Raw genomic sequence first — 24,464 nt, forward strand, 5'->3', positions numbered from 1 at the left:
AGCAACTAACGCCCTGCTGTATCATACTACAGTGATGCAAGCTAGCAGCTTATACCCAAATGTAACATAGCTTACTGCAGAAATGCAAGCTAGCAGGCAATTCTCAAATTAAACATACTACAGTAATGCAAGGTATCAGCTGATGCCCTGCTGTAACATGCTATGGTAATATAGGCTAGCAGCTTATGGACAGCTCTAACAGACCACACTAATACAGGCTAGCTGCTAAATGTTCAGCCAGAACATACTTCAATGATACAAACTAATGGCAAGATAGAACATATTACATATATTACATTACATATATATCATACAATATGCTGTAAATACAAAACACTAGCAGATTATGCCCTGCCGTAACATATCACAGTATTGCAAGCTAGCAGCTAATGCCCTGCTTTAAAATACAAGCTAACAGCTAATGCCCAAATATAATGCGGCGTTCAATTGTACTTGGAACTTGGAAAAATCTGGGTCGAAAATTCCGACTTCCTTGGAAAACATGGCCAGCCGCAGAAAGCTGATGTTTGTTTTGATGTTTTCGAGGATCAAAAATTACTGCTGGGGAAATATATTAGCTACTTGAGGGAAAGAGAGAAAGAGAAATGTCATATGCTGTAAGTATGACTTGAACGCACCAGATAGGGGAATCCTGCATGCATCATTGAACTTACACAGGCATCAAAGCGAGCTGTGCAGAGGCCTGTACTGTAGTAACACAAATACGAAATTAGACGACACATGAAAGTTAAAGTTGAGGGGAGCAGGTGGCCTAGTGGTTAAAAGCGCTCCCCATGTACACGGGCAGCCCGGGTTCGAATCCAGCCTGAGGCCCTTCACTGCATGCCTCTCCCCCACTCTTGACCCTGTTTCCGACTCTATCCACTGTCCTCCTCTATCTAATAAAGGCACAAAAATGCCCAAAAATAAATCTTTAAAAGTAAAAGTTGAGGAGAAAGTGACTGTCACAGTGTGTGACGCCATGTTGCTACGTAATTCTGACCGACTCAGGCTGCTTGGATCCTACCTGAATTCCCGAGGCAGAGTCCCGAGCTCAAGGGCCGTTCTATTGCACTTTTCCGATTGGGAGGTCGGATTTATCCGAGTTCCGAGTACAATTGAATGCAGCAAAACACACTACAGTAATACAATCTAGCAGCTGTTGCCCTGCTGTACCAAAATGCAGCCATACAAGCTAGCAGCTAATGCCCAAATATAACATAGGCTACTCTAGTGATACAAGCTAGCAGCTAATGTCCAAATGGAACATACTACAGTAAAACAAACTGGCAGTTTATACCCTGCTGTAACATACAGTAATACAACTAGCAGATTATGCCTCTATGCATCATACTAACAGTAATACAAGCCAGCTGCTAATACCCAAACATGTCGTACTTCAGTAGCAGCTTTTGTCCAAACGAAACATACTACAGTAATATAAGATAGTCGCTTATTATACAGTAATAAAAACTAGTAGATTCTGCCCAGATGCAGCAGACAACAGAGATACAATTGTAGATCATGCCCAACTGTAACATACTACAGTTATGCAAGCTAACCTGCTGTAACATAGTACAGTAGCTAAAACAAGTCAGCAGCTAGTTCCCAGCTCAAACATACTACAGTACTATAAACGAGCAGCTTCTGCCCTGTTTTAAAATACTACAGTAATAGAAACTAGCAAATTTTGCCCAGATGTAACATACTACAGTTATACAACATTGTAGATTATGTCCAACTGTTACATACAGAAGTAATATAAGCTAGCAGCTAATGCGCAACTAGAACATACTACAGTAAGCTAGCAGCTGATGCCCACCTGAAACATACTAATACAAGCTAGCACCTGATACCCTGCTGTAACATACAGCAGTAATAAAGCAGCTAATGCACACCTGTAACATAGAAAAGTAACACAAGCTAGCAAATAAAACCAGTTGTTGAACTGGAGCTATTTCTCTCTTGTTCTACATTAATGAAAAAAATTCAAAGCAGCTAATTCCAAAAGTAATTCCACCATAATTATTACAAGCAAGTGGTTTGCATGCAAACAGTTATGAATAGGCTGTAACAGTCTACGGCTAGCAGCTAATGCTCTGATGCCTTGTGACAGCACTGTCTAAAAAACTGGTTAAACATGCAACATATCTGTGAATATAAACAATAGGCTCCAAACAATCTGTGGCATACAAAATCAAACACAAGCTATAACAATCAGGAAAAAGAAATATAGGCCAGCAGACTATAATCTTTTCAAGTCGAGAAGCACGCAGCTTGAAACCACTGTACCATATTCAAACTGTAAATACTACTCCGAACCTAGAAGCCAACTGCAGAGTCCTAATAAGCAACTAGAAAATAACTTTGATCATTGCTATACTGTACAAGCCTACAGCAGTCCATATCTTAAGAATAACTATTTTTTTGATGCTTTTATTTGTCCTTTTTAAAACACACTGTGATAGTAATGAGTGACAGCATTGTGCTAAAGCAGAAGAAGCAAAAGAGGACGCAATGGAGACCACTTAAAAACATGGAGGCAGATGGGTGTATTGACGATGAAGTGGTGACGTGTTTCGAGTGACACTTTCTCATGGTGGCGATCAGACAGGAGGTGAGGCAAGGAAAGTGTTTGTGTGAAAGCTGGGTGGCAGTGGGGACTAACCTATGCAAACATTTTCATCGTCCAGTTCTGCAGAGGCATTGCGGTAGAAGCCCAGCTTGCATAGCTGGCAGTGCTGCCCCCTAGTGTTGTGCTTACAGCTCACGCAAATGACGGTGTTTAGCAGCTCGATGTAGCTGCATCGGTTGGAGTGGCCGAAGCATTCGCAGTCTTGCAAAAAGAGGGGAAGTGTGAAGGAGAGAGAGCAGGGAAAGAGAGGAAAAGAAGGGGAAGAGAGAAAGAAAAGAGAGAGACGCGGTAGGGAGTGTTGAAATTGTTGCAGTTTTGCAAGTGCTGCGACAGTGATGTTAGCAGGTATTTGAGCGAGGCGCCATGGCATGCAGGGTTAAAAATGGAGTCTGCATCATGAAGGAGGAGAAGGAAAATGAGCAGGAGGGTCAGTTATGATTAGTCTGGCATGGAAACAGCCAGAGTTAGAAAAACCTCATAAAAAGCACTGCGTTAATACGACTCAGAGAGGTCACATCACTTCAAACACACCACGACGTGAGGCGAGGAAGATTCCATAATGAAAGCACAGAGACACGGTCACATCAGAAACACACCACAGCATGAAGCAGGTCAAACCATGGATGAGATGAAGCTTTCACTCAGGGATGAGTCTGGAAGTGTTAGAATTGTCTGAGTAATCTGTGTACGGATGAAACTCTGTGATGAAATACATGACAGCTTCTAAATCTGCAGAACCCTTAAGTCATCCAACAAATACCTCTGATGTAGCTGGACAGTTGTTTGTCAGGACACCATACACGACACAGTCCCATTTCTTGTGGAGGCAGTGGAGCGCAGTGCGAGTTGTAGTTCAGAGAGAGTGCTACGTAATACTGTAATGTCATGCTAAATTAGAGATATGGAGTTGTAGACAAGCTGCAGAGGCCCACGCTGCTGTCTGGGATACTCACTGGCAGCTCTGGCCTGAGGGGGGCGGGATGGGAGGGATGCAGCCCCGGCTTGGCTCTCTGAGTGAGGATCAGTATGCCACGCTGAGTGACCATTGACACCGAGTGTCACAGCACAGACAGATGTGACCCTTAAGCCTCGCTGGCAGCCCCTCGGACAGAAAGATGCGAACAGATCTAGGGGTGATTGGCGGATGGGGCTTTGGTCCAAAGGATTGTGGTTATTAAGGATGTGTATTGAGGTCAAATCTCTCTGTCTGCCAAGAAAATGAAGGAACGGCGAGTATAGTCCGCTCTACCTTTCACCTAAAGCAGAAAATCCCGTCCAAGTGTAAGTAAGACCCTTTATATTATGCCCCACTCTGGCAGACATACTCTCAGAAGACAAATAATCTCTGCGGTTCAGAAATAGGCTAAGGTCATAAATCATGCACGCATGGGGAATAAAAAGTCTCCAGACTTGGAAACACGTTCCCTTAAAATAGTCCAAATCTCATGCAACCACTTTAGTTGTACTGACAAAGATACGATTCAGGGGACTTTTACAGTGTTTAGAAATAGATGGGTGAATCCTGGAGCACTGAGCTGCAGATATACGTAGCTCTAACATCGGTTTAGTGGTGCAAGGGTTAGGGGGCTTACAGTTTAACAGAAACAGTTCAGACAGAAAGGGTTTAATCTGGGTGGAAGGGGGGCAATGTATGAATCCAGAGCTCCTACCTCGCTTGCTGTTTGCAACGTGGACAGAGGGGGCAGTGGACAACGCAACCTGAGGAGCTACTAGACAAATTAAAGAAGAAACAAACAAAAAAAACATGATATATCGATTAAACAACAGAACATGTAATGTCAGAGAATCACTAAGCATCATAGTTAATCAAAAATGTAACAGTAAAAAAAAGAAACATAATGATGAATGATGGCTTTGGGAAATAAAGAGTGACATTGCCAAATGGAGTTGGCTGCCTGCAGCAGCATCTGTTACACACGCCTTAGATGGCGAACAATCCTAATATTATGGTCCTTCTTTTGTGCCTCATTTCATTAACAAGTGCTTTGTGTAATTCCGAGCTTGTGTGTATGTTTCCCCAGACAGAAACTATCCCCTGACAAACTGCTCTCCAGCTCAGCGGAGGCCAGCCAACAATTTTCACCTTCTAAATCTGTGCAGAGGAGCGTGGGTAAGGAGCTGGCTCGCAGTGAACACATCAATCCCTCCATTCCTTTCCGGTCATAAAACAAACAGTGGGAAAAAGGAATAATAGGCCCAGCCTCTGCCATTGTGCTGGGCCACATAAGCCCCTTGACACAGTCGCTGTGTGCGCTTGGCTGCAGTCATGGAAACACAGAGCGGAGTGTTGTTTCTGCACATCATGTGTGCACCATGGATTAAGCTGAGCTCAAGTTAACATCAATCTGCATAAAAAGCACCATGAAACCTCTGCTGTTTTTCCTCCTAAGACGGGGCTGAGGATGCCTAGCTCTACACATAATTAAAATGTGTATGTTATAGTGCACAGATTCAGCTGCTGCTGCAACATTTGTGCCTCATGAAGACACTGAAGGAATCAAAACACCTTATCATGAGCAAAATATACACTAAGGACTATTTTTTTTATATGCCAGGAAATATCTAAGATTACCCATATATACTATAAGCTACCACAGGGTCTTTTTTTTGTTTAACCCTCCACAAATACCTCTCACCAGCCAAAATCAAACATCAATGTTGCATATCTTTACAGGTGCCTACCTTCTTTTCGGTTAGCGACACCTAGCGATGACACATTCGGCCGAACTGCGTGCAATTGAGAGAAACCATCAGTTATTCATGTGCATTTGTGTGATGCACTTTACATAAAGTCTATAGAAGTGGGGAGGGGAGGGGGACTACGTGGTGGTGGACACACACAACTGGAGACACGAACATGTCCAGCATATCTGTAAATCAGGAAACAGCAGATACAATGGGGGCAGGGCTGACATGGACGAGCAAAGAGATGCATCCAGAGACCCATTGGAGAGACGTCATATGTCATTTGTGCGACTTCCATGGGCCTGTATGTTTGTGTTCATGGCGATGGCGATGATGAGTGACAAACTGAAGAAAAAAGATAAAACCCTGTGGAACTCAGTATTTAAGTCATGATTTATGCAAGCGAGCCGTATAGCAAATTAAGAAGTTAGGGGGCATTTTGTTTAATTCATCACATTGACTGTGTAATCGATATCTCATTACAGTGTATTTCTGGTGGAAGAATAACAATGAATAAATAATGGCAGGTGTTGGGACTTGGAATGACGGACTGCTGCGGGTAGCATAACCTCATAATTACATACAAGTTGGTATTTCCGTGTCAGGGAAATACGCTGCGGTTGGAAATGGAGAGGACTTGAGCAAAGGGAAGAATACGGATTAGTTTCCTCATCGTGCCCCTTCGTCTCTTCACTTGATCTCTCTGTCCTTTGGCTATCGACTCCATGAATCATGCAATCTCAGATAATTAATGTCCAGTGGTGTGTTGGCAGGAGGCCTATTACATTAACCATGTGTGAATTCACACACTTTCTGAATCAATTTAGAGAATCCTGCCTCCCTTTTCCTTTCCTATTGTTCTAGCTTTGACTCCGGCAGGTTGAGAATTTAAAAAAAGACGTCTTTCATACTCTTATCTTCTTAAAACTGTTTCACATCATCTCCTGCTGAGGGATTCTGACTCTGGTGTCGACTGCACTCAGTTTAAGTCACTCGAGTCGCTCAATGAGAGGCTCTTTGAAAATGACAGATTAACAAATAAAGAGCTTAAGAAAAAGGCCGCACGGCATCTGCACTCAAAGTCAGGTCGTAAATCTTTTTTATCTGATTTTTTTTTATCCTTTTATTCTGTTTAATGTTCAGCTGTGGAGCCCTGGAAAAAAAGCATGTTTAGCTGGAGAAAACACACATGATGGAAGCGCTCCATCCTGTTCTATAACGCCTAATTGGTAAAGTGAGTCGTTTTTAATCATTCTGTGCTGCTAACTGATTGGATGCAACACACATCTGGGCTCCATTAATTATTCTGTTATGGAGAATATTCAGGTAAAGCAAGTTAAATGAGTGGCGACAGACTTTAATCAATGACATAGCTGTAATGAAATGCAATCTTGCAGAGCCAGAATTGTTTTTTAAAATATTAATTTCACTTTAATGATGCGCATTAGGCGATTCTTCCCGGCTTAATAAACTTGAAATAGAATTGAAGAAAGTCAATAAGGAATTCAATTACCTTGGTAAAAACAACATGAAAAGTGGAGGGCTTTGTTTTTGTCCGTCTAACAACCTGAAGGACATGCTAACCTCTTTATTTGTCCACTCCGTTCTTCCTTTATTAATCTCACACACGTTAAATGAGTTTGTGTTTGCTCAGTTTTTAGTGCCTCTGTCGTGAGATGGCTCTAAATCCCTGCAGGCCAATCTGGATGAGGAGTGAAGACTGTGGTTTTGTCAGAGTGTCCTCACTACACCACGCTCACTCACACTTATCAGCATGCGCACACTCCCCTGTGAACGTTTTGAGGACAGCTTTGGACATGGTCTAACCTGGATGATGTGAATATGTATGCATGTGGGTATGAGGAGCATGCACACGCACACTGAGCGCTCGTGAGGCCGTGCATGAAGAGGAAGCATCATCTCTCAGGTGTGAAGAGGTGGAGGAGGGAGAGGAGGGAGGGGCGGGGGTTCTTGGCCACATGTCCATTTCTGACTCATGACATATCTTTAGACTTTACAACCAGTGTTCCCTCCGCTGTGTAAGCTCGCAGTCTAAAGCTGATTAAAAACCACCTGGGAACAATCTGTGTCTGTCACAGTGGAGAGCTGGAAACCTGCCCGCTCATCGTCTTAAACGATGAAGGACAGGATAAGTGTGTATGTGTCGTCCATGTGTAGCCTGACTATGTTACACTAGGGTATTAATTAGATACTCAGGCTTAAAACACCACAGTGAACTTATTTAACATCAGCTCTTATGACAGCGCTTTTCCAAAAATCTACATTTTGAAGACCTTACCCTTGTTGTTGACATGCAAATGTGAACTTTACCACAGACCTCATAAAAATAGACATAGCCACCACAATATCACCCCTTTTTTAGCCAAAGTGTCCATTTTTTGACAGAATTGTGGAGATGAAGAGGAGATGGTATATAAAAATATCGGCAAATCGTTGGCATCAAGCAAAACTCGCCTATCTCAATTTTTCATGATTTTATTTTATGTTTTTTCATAAATCAGTGCTATCCACTGGGGGACTGTTGGGGGGGGGCTACAATTCCAATTCCTGTATGTTTTAAATAAAAGTGTCCTTTTGGATGCCCTTTTGTTCCTTTTGTTAGATTTTTGTTCCCTAAGATTGCAAAAAAAAAAAAAAAAAAAAAGATCACATTGCATTCAGAAAATATTCAGACACCTTTCACTTTTTCAGTTTTGTTATGAAGCAGCCTGATGCTACAGTAGAAAAAAAATCAAATTTATCTCCACTTAGTACCCCATCATGAGAAAGTGAAACAAACTTTTACATTTTTTTGCTAATTTATTAAAAACAAACCACTAACATATAACATTTACATATGATTTCAGACCCTTTGCACTAATACTTAAATTTCACTCCAGTTCCTCACATTTCTCTTGATCTTTGCATCTTGCACCTTGATCGTTACACCTTGATTGGAGGAACCCAACACACCAGACCGACTCTTCCAAAAATCCACTGCATGGCTCTACTTAACATGCATCTGGGAAAGCTTCCGTAGAAAGCATTATGGAAAGGTAGGGCTTTTCAAAAAATACTCATAAGGTGATTGGATGAACATTCTGTCACTTTCATGACGGGCCAATCAGAGCAATAAGACAAAATTATGTTGTGCGCATGTTTCTCTTGAGGTGATAGGTTACTGCAGCAGTAGATTGTTAATGGCAGAACTTCTCAGTAAATAATATTGCTGAGATAAGCCTTCAGTGTGGGTCTTTGCTCTTGTTTGAAAAAGAAATGTGATGCACTCCCAATTAATCTGCCGCTTTCCTACAGCTACCACAGCAGCAGCCATTGGTCGGCAGACCCCACTCGTAACAACCACAATCTCTTGCCGAAACAGGCCAGGAGAAGAGCAAAGCATCTTTTCCGTCATGAAAAGTTTTCAGTGTTGGGCCGGATCCCATTTCTCCCCTTAACCCTCAATCTTAACCCTCAGTCTTAAAATGCGCATTCTAACGAAATGCGGGGGCTGTTCCTATTCTCCCGAGAGTGGAGTTGAGGGGTGAGATTGAAGGCGTAATCTCCATCAATTTTGAGATGTTCCTGGACCTCCCTTGGTATTGAGGGTTATCACTCAAAGAAAGATAGCGGCGAATGCGGGGAAGTGGACAAGCCTACGAGTTACAACTAGGGAGGCCATATGTCCTGCTTTAGGCCAGAAAGTCTGGAATACCAACGCCTTGTCCGGTGTCCGGCGCAGCCTCAAGCCTGAGGCTTATTTGTCCTCCTTTTGGAGAATGTAGCGACCCTTTCCCCCTAAACTCTCACAGGCCCTTGCCGAAGCAGGTCGACAACAGTTGAAAACATCTTTTCCATCATGAAAAGCTTTTAGTGTTGTTTTGATTCTTTGTTTCATGCAGAAACGTGGTCAAGTTCTGGTAAAACTGATGCTATGCTAGAGCTATATCGTAGCTAATCACTGCACTGGAGGCAGCCATTGCAAATAACACTGAGTACAAGTAAACTCCACCCATAGCTAATGCCTCGTTTTCTTCAGATGATGCTGATTGGTCCGAACTGTGTTCGGTTTGGCAAAAATATTGTTGATTAGAGCTTTTCAAGATGGATTTGCCTAATAACAGAGACGGAGTCTGACAAATCCATCTGCTTTGCAATTATGATTGAAGTCCACCTGTGGTAAATTAAATTGATTGCACATAGTTTGGAGATCTCCTGCATAAAAGCCCACTTGTATTTCATTTTGGGGTTTTATGCAACTCTAAGCAGCCTTTAATGTGTTTTGCACTGAGGCAAGGATTCCATATAACCACTCTGCTATTGAGCCCAGATCAGTGGAGGGCTACAGTGATGGTTGTCCTTCTGGAACTTTGTCACATCTCCACACAGGATCTCTGGAGCTCAGTCAGTGACCATCGGGTTCTTGGTCACCTCTCTTACTAAGGCTCCTTTCCCTGATTGCTCAGTTTGGCCAGGTGACAAGCTCTTGAAGAGTCCTGGTTGTGATAAACTTCTTCCATTTGAGAATTATGGAAACCACTGTGCTCTTGGAACCCTGAGGTGGACTCCAATCAAGGTGTAGAAAATGAGAGGAACCTGAGTGAAACTTCAAGTATTGTTGTAAAAGTCTAAATATTTATGTTAACTTAATATTTTAGTTTTTTAAATACATTTGCGAAAAATCTAAAATTCTGTTTTCACTTTGTCATGATAGGTTACTGAGTGTAGATTTATGAGAGAAAAACATTTTGCACATTCTAATGAAGCATTTTAAACTTGTTGGCTTGCTTATTTTTATTTAGCATTTATTGATTCCTCACTCGTCTCCACTTCCACTGTTTTGTCCAAATATGGTCGTATATGGCTTCAAAGAATTAAATTGATTCCAATAACTGGAGATCAAAAACAATAGTCTGCAAACTAATGTATGATATCACAGTGGCCTCATCCAGATATCATCACTACTAATGATAACTAGTTCTTTAGATAAAGATAGTAGACTCCTTTTATTCAAGATGGCTTCAATTCCTTCCACTTTACCATTAATTTGGGTCATTTTATCAAAATACTCTCCGGTCTCGCTAACCCTCAGCCAGTATATTGGAATTGAGGATCAGACAAAGAGGGGACAATTTGCTAATCAATGCTCCGCCCGGGAACAAAGGATCTGCTCTAAGAACTCAGTAAGAGAAAGAATGGAGCCAAACACTGGATGCACTTTGACTTGTTCAATACAGTCCTTCAGTTCCTGCATCACACCGGCTTCCAGGCAGCCGTAACTCGAGACATGGCACCTCTCTTCTTCCTCCCCTCCTCAGGGGCTACTGGTTGACGAAGATAATACGGGCTGAGGTGCTCACGGCTCATATTAAAATGACCTCCTGTGACTTTATACAGCCAGAGAGGTCCTGGCACTTTAATAAAGTCTGGATGCCATTTATTTATAATGCATGGGAGAGAGGAGGGAAAAACAAATGACATTCTGCATGCAGAGCTAGGATAGGAAAGTGTTGTCTGGTCGAGTCTGGGTAAATTAATATGCTCACATTGTGACAATATAGCCCCCAGTTATTATTTATCTACCCCCCCTGCCAAAAATGTCAGTGTACATGGTTTATTTCTCCCTATATGACGACTGGAATCAGAAATGAACAGTTGGCTCAGAGGTTGGGGTCATATGGTGAAGGTGGCACAATAGGCAAAGCAAAGCATCAAGCATTCATAGAGTTTCTTTATGACTGTTTACTTACTAACTGGACCAATGTTATTAGGAATACCTGCAAGAGAGGGAGAGAGAGAAAACAGTTATATAAGGCATGAAATTAATTTTAAGGCAACATTTCACCATAAGGAGAGAACTTCTTCAATTGTCTCTCATAGATGATTGTTTTAGACTTTTTTATGATGAGATGTAATCACATAAAATGAGAGACAGTCTGAGATTATTCTCTTAAATGTCAGCTTCACACTTCAACATCTTTCCATCGCAAGCCTCTGTTTCCACTGTCAGAATGAATTCAGGGTTGGTGTTTTGTATTTCTATATAGTTGTGTTTGGGTGTCTCCCAGTACCTCGATTGCTTTGCACAACATCAACAATGCTGCATCCTCAAATGGAGCCATTACATATTGGGGTTTTTTTCTCATTTGAGGACACTTTCTTGATGGATACACAAATAAGTGAGGACACAAAGAACAGTCATCTCTTCTAAAACATTCTTGCCCATCCAGACAAACATGTCTGCTCTGCTATGATTCTGGTTCTGTTTGAAGTTTCGGACTGTAAAATACAGTGGATTCATATTGGGTCTCTGTAAAAAGGACAACACTGATTGTTCTCCACTCCTGATTTTATGCATGGGTGTTAGGCCCTTGCACCCATGCATGTTAGGGTGTGTCGTATCCGCAGGAGTGGGGAAATAATTGAGTCTAAGCAACCCATGCTATGTGCTGCAGCAGCGCACAGAAAGTATGTCAATCATCCTTGGACTGTCATTTATCATGTCAAATGAGGAAAAAAGAGGACATTATATGTAAGAGATGCTTCTGCTTTCTTGCAGTAGGTGGTGCATGACCAAAAACATGTAAAACACCCCTGAATACACATTTAAATATGTAGAGGGGCAGACAGTAATCATGTGAGATTTGGTGCAGGGGTTACAGGGACTCCATGTGAAATGGCAATATAACATATTGCTCGCCAAAAAATAAATGGCTCAATTGTGTCACTTCCTGTTGCCAATAGGGTTGCTACATCAATACGATGAAATTAACCTTTGAATATGTAGAGGGGCAGATCTTGTGCGTGCATGTGAAATTTGAAGGCAATCAGATGTTTGGAATGAGAGTTGGATACACTTCCTGCCAAATTGGTCAGATATTTTAATGCTTTCCATTGCCAGTGATCATTCAATGAAACATATCAGCGTTTTGGTCAATTATTGAAGCCTTTCTTTCAAAATCAGAGCTCAATAAGTCAAGCGCACTAATGAGGATATGACCCATTTGTGTGACTTCCTGTTGCTGGCAGGGGGGCAGTATGATAAGATGTTTACATGAGGATGTGTTACGTGTGATACCATTGTTGAACGTTGTAATAGGTTAAAGTCATTTGGCACTATCAAAAATGCCTTATTTTGAATACTAAATAATAAATACATAATACTAGGCTGAAAGGTGTGCGGAGGCTAAAGGTTTAAATGGGGAAAAAAAAAAATTCAAAGGAGGAACTGTTAAACTATCGGAAGGGGGCACTGTAACAAAGTAATATTAATGTATGAATGTAATCAGGATCAATGTGTAATCATTCCTGTAAAGTTTGGTGATGACAGACATTAACACTAAAAAGTTATATGGAATTATTGGTGTATTTTCCCTGCAAAAATGTACAAAAAAGTAGTTTAAGTTTAGGCTCTGGTCACAGCCCCAGCTATGGTGAAAATGTACAGTTCACACAACTAACTAATTATCCAAAAAAAGAGTCTTAGAAGGTTAAGGACATCCTTTAATCTCATGTCTTATGTCTTTTTTAAATAAGATAAACAGTACAGTGTAGACCTGCTCTTTTTGTAGTGTCTTGCCATATTTGTTACCAATTAGAACAATAGAAATAAATCTTGATTGACTGATTCTCATCTTGGCTTTCGGAAAATCAATCATGTTAGTGTTTGCTTATTAAATTAATGGTGTGAACATCAGCCAACAGGAATTCTCTCTGCTTCACCAAATATGAAGCAGCTAACAGGGTAGACAATAAAGATGGTGGGTTGGTGGGCTGCTGTCACTGCGCCCTAACTGAATGGAACCATAATTGGTTGTGAGGCAGGAAGGAATGAAATGTCTCGTTATCAGGCAGCTAGCTTTTAATTTTAATTCCAACATAACATCAAGGCTTCAATCAGATGACACAAACTTCTGCACACACAAAGACAGCTGTGGGCAAAGGCTTTTTTCTCTTCTCCATTGTTCAGTGTTCTTTTAAATTACCAGTGTTCATTATGGTGGAGCACTGGAAAGCCTCATGCCACAAAGGTTTCTGTTTTAAATACCCTGCTGGCCAGGAGCCTTTCTGTTTGTTTGTTTTTCCAGTGTTCTCCCATAGTCAAATACATGCTTGATAGGTTCATTGGCGACTCTAAATTGCCCCTAGATGTGAGAGTCAGCATAGATATTTGTCTCTTCGTGCACTCAAAAAAACCAACATGGGTGTATGTTACATGAACGTAAGTCTAACATGTAGCTTCTACTATATAAAATCAAGTTTTATGGTTGAACACATTCAAATCATGTAGTTTTAACATAACATACAACAACTTCAAACTTACTAGACTAATTTATGTTAACACAACCTAATTCCAATGAGTTCAAATTGCTAATCACCTCTGGTTACAACTCCAGACCAGTAGGTGGCAGTAATGAGCATATTCTTAAGTAGGAGTACCCCTCTCTATTTTATATCAGTCAAAGGCCATGGTAAAAGGTGTGCCCCTGCCCCTCCCTGGCAAAGTCGACTCAACTCGTAATCATATTGTGGCGATCCAAGAAGCAGTCACCTGAAGCAGGGAAAAGAATTTGCTCTTCTACTTTTCTATAATGTTTGTGTTTGATTGCAAAGTTATAATTATGCATGTTTTGTTTATTGGTCCATGTTTTTAGGGGAAAATGTTTTTCCAAGTATGACACCATGAGTGAGAGGGTTAATGCTGCAGACTACCCTGTCTGTACGCGTCTGTATTTGTGTTTCAAATAAAAGCTGGCTGCTCATGTGTATGGCATGAGGGCTTGTTAAACTCTTTCAGCTTGTGCTGAGCTGTTCCTCATCACAGCTTGCCACAATATTAAACATGTTTAAATGGTCTAAGAAAATTATGTCTGCGTGTTACATTTGCCCTTAATAATAACAATAATACCTAGAATATATAAAGCACCTTTTAAGAAACCTAAGGGCGTTTTACAAGAACAAATCTAGTTGGCCTGAACCATGGTAATTAAGTAAGAGGAAAGCAAATACATCATGTTGACCCAACATAATTACATTTAGGTCACTCAACAAAATTGTTTCTGGCTAAATTAACGCATTTTACTTGAGTGGAACCACTTCCCATAATTTTACGTTCACTGAGCAAGTTATTTTTTTGAGTGTATGCAAGCCCTGTAATTGAAGTGCAATACATCTACGTCTCATTATCTGACAGCTGGGATCTGCCCAAGCTCCGCAACCCACACATTCACATTCATTACTGTGTTTCTGGTGTTGTAAAAGTAAATATCCAACTCAGCCAACATGGATTCAATTCACACTTAAGTGATATTAACCTTGAAAAGCAGATGGATTTCCCAGACTCCGTTTTTGTCATCAGGCAAATCCATCATTCATATGGCTGCTGGTGGAGCAATTTGCTAGGGTTTAGCCACAGCGACAGGCTATTAGACTTTGACCACACCTTGAAAGCTTCTCTTTGCAGAGGAGGTGTTTTTGCACAACTTTCAATCGGCTTTGTCTTTAATTTTTGCCACCAGTAAGCTCCATCCTTTATAAAGTGCAATTAATTAAACCATTTTATTGCAAAATTGATATACTTTACTTGGTGGAGAAGGCTCTACTCAAAGGTGCTCCCTGGGTTAGTCAAGCAGCATGCTTTAACTTTCAGGGGAGTTCATTGGTAGAAACCCCATATAAATTTAAGACAATGTCTAATGAAGATGATAGAATTAGTTTAAAAGCATTTAATCAACAGTAGCATGAATCTGAATATAAGGGCGCAACAAGCTTTATGCTATAAAGGAGGAGGCTGGGGTGGAGGAGGTTAAGCTTTGCCAGCAACAGCATGGTGTTTCAGTATTAATGCAAGCGTGGATTAGCGAGTGGTACATCATATTTAAATACACTACTGTGTTGACAGAAAGAGCTGTGATTGGCTGTGGGAGCTTCACAATGATAGTTGGGATCAGCTTGCTGTCAGCTGATCATGGCTTGGCTTGTGACTACTGTGTCCTGCATGAACTAATGCTAGGCTAAATCAGCACTCTATCTCATCTTTGTTAATGGCCCAATCTTTCAATTTACCACAATTCATTTTGGTGGAATATTTTCACCCAGAAAAATGCAGGGGTCAGCAAACTTTGAGAAAAGTATCTGATGGATGGCTCTTATCATTTTATCAGTTTTCCTTTGATTTTAAAATGCTGTCCACTACATGTTTAGCCTCGTGGTTCTGGTTTTTTCATCCCTCCATTATTTCTGCTTTGATGTTCCTGAAGTCAGTCGTGCCAGCAAAGGTCACTGCTGTCCTCTGACAGATCACACCATTAAACTTGAGAGAAAAAAAGAAAATTCTAGCCACAACATGCTACAGGTAGACATGGACTCAAAGGTTTAAAGTTGTTCACAGCTTTGAGGTTCATCTCAGCGCACCCGTCTTTTAAATATGTGCTCTCAAAGACGCACAAGACTCCTCATGCACTCACACATCCCTACATATCAAAGGACATCATAGACGCCGGAGGTGGACGTGTCTCATCCTGCTGTCCATCCCTCCATCAACAAATCCCCAGTGCCAGACAGCCACTGAGCAGATAATACGATCTGTGTCATCACTATGGTGCCACACTGCCAACTGCCACACTGGGCTGTGGATCTGACGAGACATGTTTCAGTCTGTCATTTCACCATTTGAGGCGACCACAGACAATTTGCTTTTAATTAGCAAACTGAATATTACACATAAAAAGCTCTCATGTGACTCCTTAAGGCGCCTTAAAGCTCAAACAATGCAGAAAATTTCTCTGTTTGCTTCTCAGTCCTTCACGTGAACACACTAGTGATGTATTTTTGGTTTTCAGAGGAGTTTGCTTTCGATGCCAACTCCTCTTTTTTCTAATCATCCGTTTGAGCGTGAGCCCTCCCTCCTGTTGGCTTTCCCCCCTGCCCTCAATAAGGCAGCCTGCCCACAAAAACAAACAGCCCCCTCACCACGGGGAGGGAGGGAGGCGTGCTGGGCAAGAGGAGGAATGCGCCCACGTGAATCAGAGAAGAAGAGATGGAAAAAAGAGATCGCTTTCTTCCTCTGCAGCTCACCACCACACCTACGGCGGAGGAGGCATCTGTGCAGGATTTCTGGTGCTGGAGACTTTCATCTAATGGAGCTGTCAAGAAATCTCCAAATACGGCGAGGAAACATGAGGACTTCCTGTGAGCCTGTACGTGGACTTTGATCAGATCTGTCATTAAATCATTCCTCCTCTGATCTCTGCCTGCAGGCTGTACTTAGGAGCAAAATCTGTGACCTGTATGAAAGCAGGCAGGGACAGGAGGTGATGCTGACAGGTGGAGGAGAGCCTAATGCATGTCAGACCTTAGGAGGTTGGGCAGATAATAACCAGGAACCAAGACAGACACGACACGGGATTTTACAATCTATGTATTACTTTAAAAAGTACAGATTGATTTGGCTGTATGAGTATGAGTTTCATGATGGACACATGTTGCCTTGGAAGCTATTGTTCACAGGAGACACATGTCTACATGGCTGCCATCTTGGAGAGGGGTAGCAATGGCTTTCAATAAATATCAGTCCATCTACGATTGAAATATTAATTACTAGCTGAAATATGAATCTGGAGAATGCTTTATCCTTACTCTTTTAGCACACAGTGTTTACCTTTTATCCTGAGGCCTTGGAAATACCTTAAACAGCATTGTACCAGTTTCATCAAAATTACAAACAAGCCACATAAAATTACATATTCTTAATGCTCACATAGATGTTTTTCATGTTTCCACTCACTTACTACCTCACCTGATATGAAAAGCAGCGTTAGGTCAGACAGGTCACACAGTCAAACGCTGCTATATATTTAAGATCAGCAGATCACATCCAAGCCCTCATCAGCTGACTGCCAACTGATTTACTCCAAGCACGCTATTGGCTAATTGTACTCATGCTACCATATTTAAACTGCTCTAGCCTGGCTAAGCACTGCTGCTCCTTCTGCAGACTGCTTTTTGCAACCCTCCTCCCCCCCAGCTCCTCCTCTATGCTTTATCTGACTCAATAAGTGTCATTCTGTTGTCTGCTCTGCTCTGGGTTTATTGCTGCTTCTCTCCCTGCCTCAGGCTTTCCTTGTAGGCACAGGAAGCGCAGCACATGTTCCTGCTTGATGCTTTCCAAATAGGCTTGTTGAAGGCCAGGGGATTCCCAGAACAGCCACACAGCCAAATATAAATAATAGCCATAACAGCAAATTAATAACTGCTAATAAAGAGAATTCATACACCACAAATCATGTGTGTTTCTTGACAAAGTGGTCCTGATGGAAATGGTCTGAAATTAACATTGATTTTTCTTTCAGTACAACAAGGGTGTTATTACCCTGTATGTCACATGCTTGCATAGTTGCATGCATGTCTTTCAACTAAACAAACCTGTCATGTTTACTTAAGCTCAGCTGTTAATAAGAGGATTTGCAGTTATTGTGTAAATGTGTTGAATGGTTTGCTCTAATACTGCCTTAGGCTGAAGAAACTGATTTAAAGCCCAACTTTAGGCCAGATCTTATCATTAGAGGGGCCAGATCTGGCCAATATTTCGGCCAAATAATCCTCAAACCTGCTCCCTAACATATCGGAAAACCAGCAACAACCAATGAGAGTGAGCGTACCAAAAAGCATCACTATTGATGTTAAAGTCCCTGTACAGTAATTAAAAAATCTGTATTTTAGGTTTGTTGTATGACAGGCCACTGTGTTATGAACCACCAGGTCAAATTTCAGTCATGAAAAGCTTCTCTAAGTGTATAAAACTAAGCTTCAAAATCATGAAAATAAAGCAGTAATCTGCTCTGTGATGGTGTGGGTGTGGGCTGAATGAGCCAAAGCCACACCTACTCACATGAAAGAGAATCCTCTCAAATTAAAAAAAGAAAAATGATACAACCATTTTTAAGCCATCAGAGGAACAAACGTATTAATGTCAGGACAGGCTGACAGTTTAGAGCTAAAACATCCTAACTTGGTTAGTTTGGACGGGGCAACTATAGCATCAAGTCACTGGTCAGGAGGGAATTATCTCACCTCCCTAATGCTATGATTTAAATGACCAAGCAGCTCATCTCAATAGTCGCTACGTTTTTTTTTTTAAAATTAACAGCCAGCCAAATGCAGTGTTTTTATTCATTGTGGGGTAAATTTCCCAAATCTATCAGCCACAGTGGACTAGAGGTCATTAAAAGTATCATAACAGAGATTTGTCCCAGAAAATGGTAAATCTAATCCCCAACTCCTACCTGTTAAAGGTGTTTTAAGCCATATTTCACTTGTCTTTAGTCCTGGATGATTGAAAGAAGCCAGCTATGTCTGTCTCTCTCCAGGCAGCCACAGTTCAATCCCTTGTGTCTGTTAGTGTTGCAATGCTAAAGCTTATTAAACTATCCAATGATAGACATGGGCTATTCTAGTCTAACCAAGTCTGTCACATTAAAGGCTCCAATGCTAATCATCACTGATGACTTTTATTTGGAAGAGTAATATTGAGAAATGGTGAGAGTTGTAACGTAGCAGCATAGCAGACAGATTCCTTGACACAGGTTGTAGCATTTTTACATTTTGAGAGGACTGTATTTCTTTCGAGTGGGTGTAGCTTTGGTCTAACCAAGGACATGTCCACACCATCCTAGAGCAGATTTTCATCATTTTTTGTGATATTAAAGCTTAATTTTATAAACTTAGAGATGTTTTTAATGGCTGAAAGATGTCCTGGTGGTTCACATAGTGGCCTATCATACAACAAACTTAAAATACTTTTTTTTTTTAAAATCACTTTACAGGGACTTTAAATGAACAGTTTAATCAACGTTGCGCCTGTGCAGGTCATCTGCAACTTTGAGTTCTCACCAGGTTTCTCAAAACCAAGATACTGGTGTATCCTGGCATCTGAAAGAATAGACATGCACAAACAAAAACTAGGAATATTCAGAAAGCATGTAAACACAACCTTGACACAATATTAATAAACATAATATAAGTACATTTAAAACCCAAATAATAATAATACCTCAATTCATAACACCATGATGGATGAAAAGCATTTCACACTAATAGTTTTCAAGCAGCAACACCCCACAAACTTTGGCAGCTTTGCTCTTGATATGTGCCTTAACGTGGAGCTGAGCCTGAATGGAGCGTTTCTCTTATCCTGACCAATGATGGCTCTGGCCACGGCTGATCTGGCCCCTTCAATCCAAACGGACACTCCAAAATCCTTTATTGCCAAAAAGGGCCTAATTGTGGTTTTAGCTATAAACAGAAAGCTGTTATGAAGGCCTTTTTTCTTAAAGTAAATTTATTTATCAAGAATGTTTTAACTTGCAGTGGACTAGTTTGACTAATTACTTACAATAATGATAAATTACTTAAAATGGCCCAGTCAACCTTAAATTTGTCTGAATGTGACTTAGTGAATCAAGTATGGACCCCCCTGCTTTAAACTGTATGGCATGTGAAAGATTGTCAGCTGCAGCAGAGGGGAAAATGAATTATGTATACATGTATGCATCTATAAGCTGCAGCCTCTAACCAGCATGCATTTTTCTATCAGATATGAACACCATTCTTTCCTGCTTTCACATATAGGTTATGATAAATTCCATTTATGCAAACAGTGCATTAAATAAACGATTCCTCCAGTTACTCATGGAGTCAAAAATATGAGCCTAAGTGTTTTATCTCTGTAACTGAACTAAAAAAACAGTGCAGAGCTAAAAAGAGCCTAGTTAAGAAGCTGACAGAGCAATAACACACTGACGTTATCTCCATCTAGACTGGAAGATTAGCAAGGGACTCGCTACATTAAATGGAGAGGGATATAAATATAAAACCAGAGAGGAAGACAGACAGAGAGAGGGGGAATATTGCTCTTGTTATTGTGAGGGAGATTTTATGAATAGTGCATCACAGAAGTCTAAGTTTGCAGAGAGAAATGTTCTCTATAATTGTGTTTATACAAAGAAAATATTCAAAAGTGCTGCACTGTGCAAACAGCTGGCTGGTGACTTATGTTGCTTTTAGTTTAATGTCAAAGATATATCAGCAGTACTAATGTACCTGAACAGGCTGCATTTAAATGGTAATTTTGTTGTTTTGAAATCTGGGCCCTATCTTCGGATAACTTAGAGTCTAAATGACTTACAAGTTAAAAGTAGGAGGATTTCTTCACAGCAAAAGCGGCAACTTTTCCTCACAGATCACAGGAGGTGCATGATCAGTTGACTTTATGTGTTATCGTGATTCTTTCCTGGATGCATTTTTAAGAAAGAGTTTGCCAATTAATGCAACATTTATGTTATAAATTGTGTTTTGGGCAAACATTTTTTTGATTTTGTCACTGTCATGCTCAGATTAATACAGAAATAAAATGTTAATTTTACCTCACAGCTGATTGTCTACTGCTGCTTCAGTCTGCTTGTTTGTAAAGCTGTGTGCTTAAAGAAAGGTGTTGTTCCAAGCCAACCGTTTACTACCTAAAAGGCACACATGACATGACCAAAAATAAAAACAAAGGGCAGAGGTAGACAAGCAACATTGTTTAAACCAATGGGTTTGCAGTAAATGGAGCACTGCATTAAGTTATAAGGCAAAAATAAATCCTCTCCTTAACATTTGTGGGGATCCTTTCTGTGATGTCAGATATTTAGAGAAGCAATCTGAGCCTGTGAGGTACAAAACAGACACTTTTAAATGTTTAAATTGCATCTTAGAGTCCATTTTACAGCAGCATGCTTAATGGAGTCCTATTAGCCATTCAGAAAGCCCAATATGTTGAAAAACACAGTACCTGGGCCTTCACTGACCTAACAGTGAAGTCATATTCTACAACAAAAGTTTGACTGTTGTTGGTGTTGTGTTAAACCAATATTTCACAAAGTGATACTGTACACTTTACATTGTGAAAGTTGCATGTTCCTACATCTGTCTCATCTACTGCTATTTTCCCTTTTGAAAAATGTACCAAATCTTCTCTGCCAATGCCAAACAGCTTATTCTGCCATTGACTCTCGTTTGGTGTTGTTTTGTGGATTGGATGGTTAAAGTCTGGAGAAACAAGACATGTTGGCAATTTATTCATTTAACAAACAGGAGCCTCAGAAGCTTGTGGAAGATCCATACACAGCCACAACAATCTGGCACCTCCTCCTCATGTTGGTCACCAGCCTGGTCACACACCGCTATGGGATGGCATCCCATTCTTCAACCAGCATTTGTGTTGGTCATTCTGGCACAAGCAGCACATGGATGTAGTCACTGCTAAACCCGCTCTGTGGGGGTGAGCATTGTCATCTTGGTGGATAAAGTTTGGTCCAAGACTGTGGAGATATGGGTTGTACTGGTTGCAGAATCTCATCTCAATATCTCTCTGCATTGATACTGCCAATCAGGCACCTAATTGCCAGCATCTGGGGGGACCAGAAGCTCAAACATTAGTCAATAGCAACAGCTAAATAAGCTGTTTGGCATTGGCAGAGATGATTTGGCACATTTTCATGGGGGAAACCCTCATACTCAGCTCTGCTGCTCATCCCACAAATGCATGTTCCTTATGAATGTGGCACCATTTAAAAAATAAAATAAACAGGCTTTTCAGTAGTATAAGATTTATTGCCAAAAGCCATCATTACAAAAAAGAAATTATCTACCAAACACAAATTTCCTACTTTTTGTGCTACACATGTGGAAAAAAAATTGTTGGTACCCTTCTGTAAAGGGTAATTATTATTAATTATTAAATGGTTCATAGATACAAGCTTTTACAGCTTGTAACCCTTTTCTGACTACTCAAAGCATTTTCAGATTGTGGGTAACACTTGACCATTCACATCTATTCACTCTACATCTCTCACTGATGGCAAAGGCTCATTTGTAGAGCTGGCCTCTGTATGAACTAGTCCAAAATGCATCCATATACATTCACCTAACATTGATGCAGGGATGGGAGTGATTTTGGGTTAAGTGTCTTGGTCAAGGAAACATCAACATGTGACTGCAAGAGCTGGGTATCAAACCCCTGACCTGATTGAGAAATGATCAAATCTACCTACAGAGACAGTTGCAGTCAAACTTAAGACATTACAGCCTATTTCACTGCTTTAAGCTTAAGTAATTGGTGTGATTTATGAAAAGAAAACTTCTAAAACATGTTTTCGTCATTTTGACCCCAGGGTTTGTAAAATACAGTCAGTCCCAGATATGAACTTGAAGTAATATTTTAACTGAATAAACCATGCAAAGAGGAGTGACGTTAAAAGACACTAACAATATACTAGTTTTAATAAAATATAAACTTATTTAAAATAAATGATCAAGGACATGATGAATGAGTCTAATCCCTCTATTTACTCTTCAAGTATTTGAGTAGCTGAAGCTCATTTGGCCAATTAGACTTGGTCAGTCTGTGGAGTTAAGGGCCAAATAAGCTTCTCTTCCAGGTCATGATTTTGAGCACCGATTGAGCACCGATGGTCCGTCAGAGCAATTATCCTCCACTTTATGAACAACCTGTGGGGTACGAGCAGATGTCCAGGCTCCCATGTCGGGTCATTCGATTAATTCACAATCACCGTCATTTCCACTCCCCTTCACCTGCCCGGACCTGCCATTACGGGGCACGGCTGCAATCTAATTCTGTCCTATCGCACAGGAAGAGCATTAGCTTGTGTTGTTGCTGTGCTCCATTGATTTTTATGAGCTATGCAGGGACTGTGAATGCTGCTGGATTATAAACATGATCTCTGAGGGGTGTGCGACCCACTGAACACGATCAGTGTGCGTGTGGGGTCAGCACATATGACAGAATGAACATTTAAACGTGGGCTTTAAAATACAGTAGAGAGCTGCTTCATGTTCATCCTTCACTGGTTCTGTTCCCGCTCTGTTGTCATCCATCCAAAACCATCACTGTAACCTCGCTAATAGATCATCAGAAACCAATAATAGACAATTCCCACATGGATCTATGGGCTTTAAATCTCTTGCTTACATCCTTTTCCCCACACAACACAAACTAAGCCTTCAAAAAGAGGACAACAAATGTGCCGTGCAGTGCCTGGACACAATATTTTCAGAATTTTGCAATATCACTCTCAGGTTTGAAAGCAGAACAATTTTGAAATATTTAAAGGAAGAAAGTCGGATCAACAAACAAGACCTAACAACTCTTACTTACTCCTACGCTTTGAAGCAGGTAGAGGGCACATTTCAAGTTCAACAAGATACTGAGTGATTCATTTGCTACTGTAAGACATTATCAGCTGTCATCAAATTTGTAAGGAATAATAATTTGTGGGATGAGCAGCAGAGCTGAGTATGTGGGTTGCATCCATGAAAAACTGTTCAAACATCTTATTCTGGCCTCCAATGATGACAAATTTTGTTCTTCAAATGAGGGAGATGCCACCCAACACCATAACATTTCCTCCACCAACAGATGGAGGTGCCAATCAGGCACTAGATTGTCAGTACCTGACAGCAGCTCAAAATAGGAGGCAATAAAAACAGCAGAATAATCTGTTTGACAATGGCAGAGAAGATTTGACACATTTTTCATGGGCGCAACTCATACTCAGCTCTGCTACGCATCCCACAAAAGCATGTTCCTTACAAATGTGGCACCATTTAAAAGGGGAATAAGCAGGCTATCAATGGTATAAGATTAAGAATAAACAGGCTCTCAGTTGTACAAGGTTTATTGCAAAGAAGCATTGTTATAACAGAGAAATCATCTACCAAACTTACATTTCTTTACTTTCTAGGCTAAGCTTTTTTTTTTTTTCAATCAAATCAACCAAATTCAGCAATGCTTTGACCCATGATTAATGTCTGTGCACCTGAAATTATTCATTATAATAAAACCAGACCATAAACTTTGTCTCCTGTGGTTCACATAAAAGAGCCACCACATAAAACCTACTGACCGTAGACGGCACTTCATTCATGTCGGCTGGATTGGTGCCAACATCTATTTCAACATCTATGTGCACCATATTAGAGAGGGCTTCATGTTGTGGTCATGATTAATTCCAGGTGCTATACAAAAATATAGTCAGGAAAATTTACCACTGGTGTTTGGGACTCT

The 24,464-nt window shown here is 40.7% G+C and overlaps 1 protein-coding gene across 9 annotated transcripts in view; it reads right to left on the reverse strand.

Moving 5' to 3' along the window:
* The window catches only part of ntng1a (netrin g1a), a 201,558-nt gene that overhangs the window by 17,984 nt on the left and 159,110 nt on the right, over positions 1-24,464 (reverse strand). For 4 of the 9 annotated variants that reach the window (XM_041814500.1, XM_041814497.1, XM_041814494.1 and 1 more), the window contains exons 5-7: positions 11,092-11,118; positions 5,339-5,383; positions 4,306-4,365 (exon numbers count right to left, since the gene is read on the reverse strand). In XM_041814500.1, coding sequence (XP_041670434.1) covers positions 4,306-4,365; positions 5,339-5,383; positions 11,092-11,118 — 132 coding nt within the window. The remainder of the gene's footprint in view (positions 1-4,305; positions 4,366-5,338; positions 5,384-11,091; positions 11,119-24,464) is intronic. The other 5 variants (XM_041814502.1, XM_041814499.1, XM_041814498.1 and 2 more) reach the window with 3 other exon arrangements.

This window comes from Cheilinus undulatus, linkage group 19 (assembly GCF_018320785.1).
Source record: "Cheilinus undulatus linkage group 19, ASM1832078v1, whole genome shotgun sequence".
NCBI classification, from domain to species: domain Eukaryota; kingdom Metazoa; phylum Chordata; class Actinopteri; order Labriformes; family Labridae; genus Cheilinus; species Cheilinus undulatus.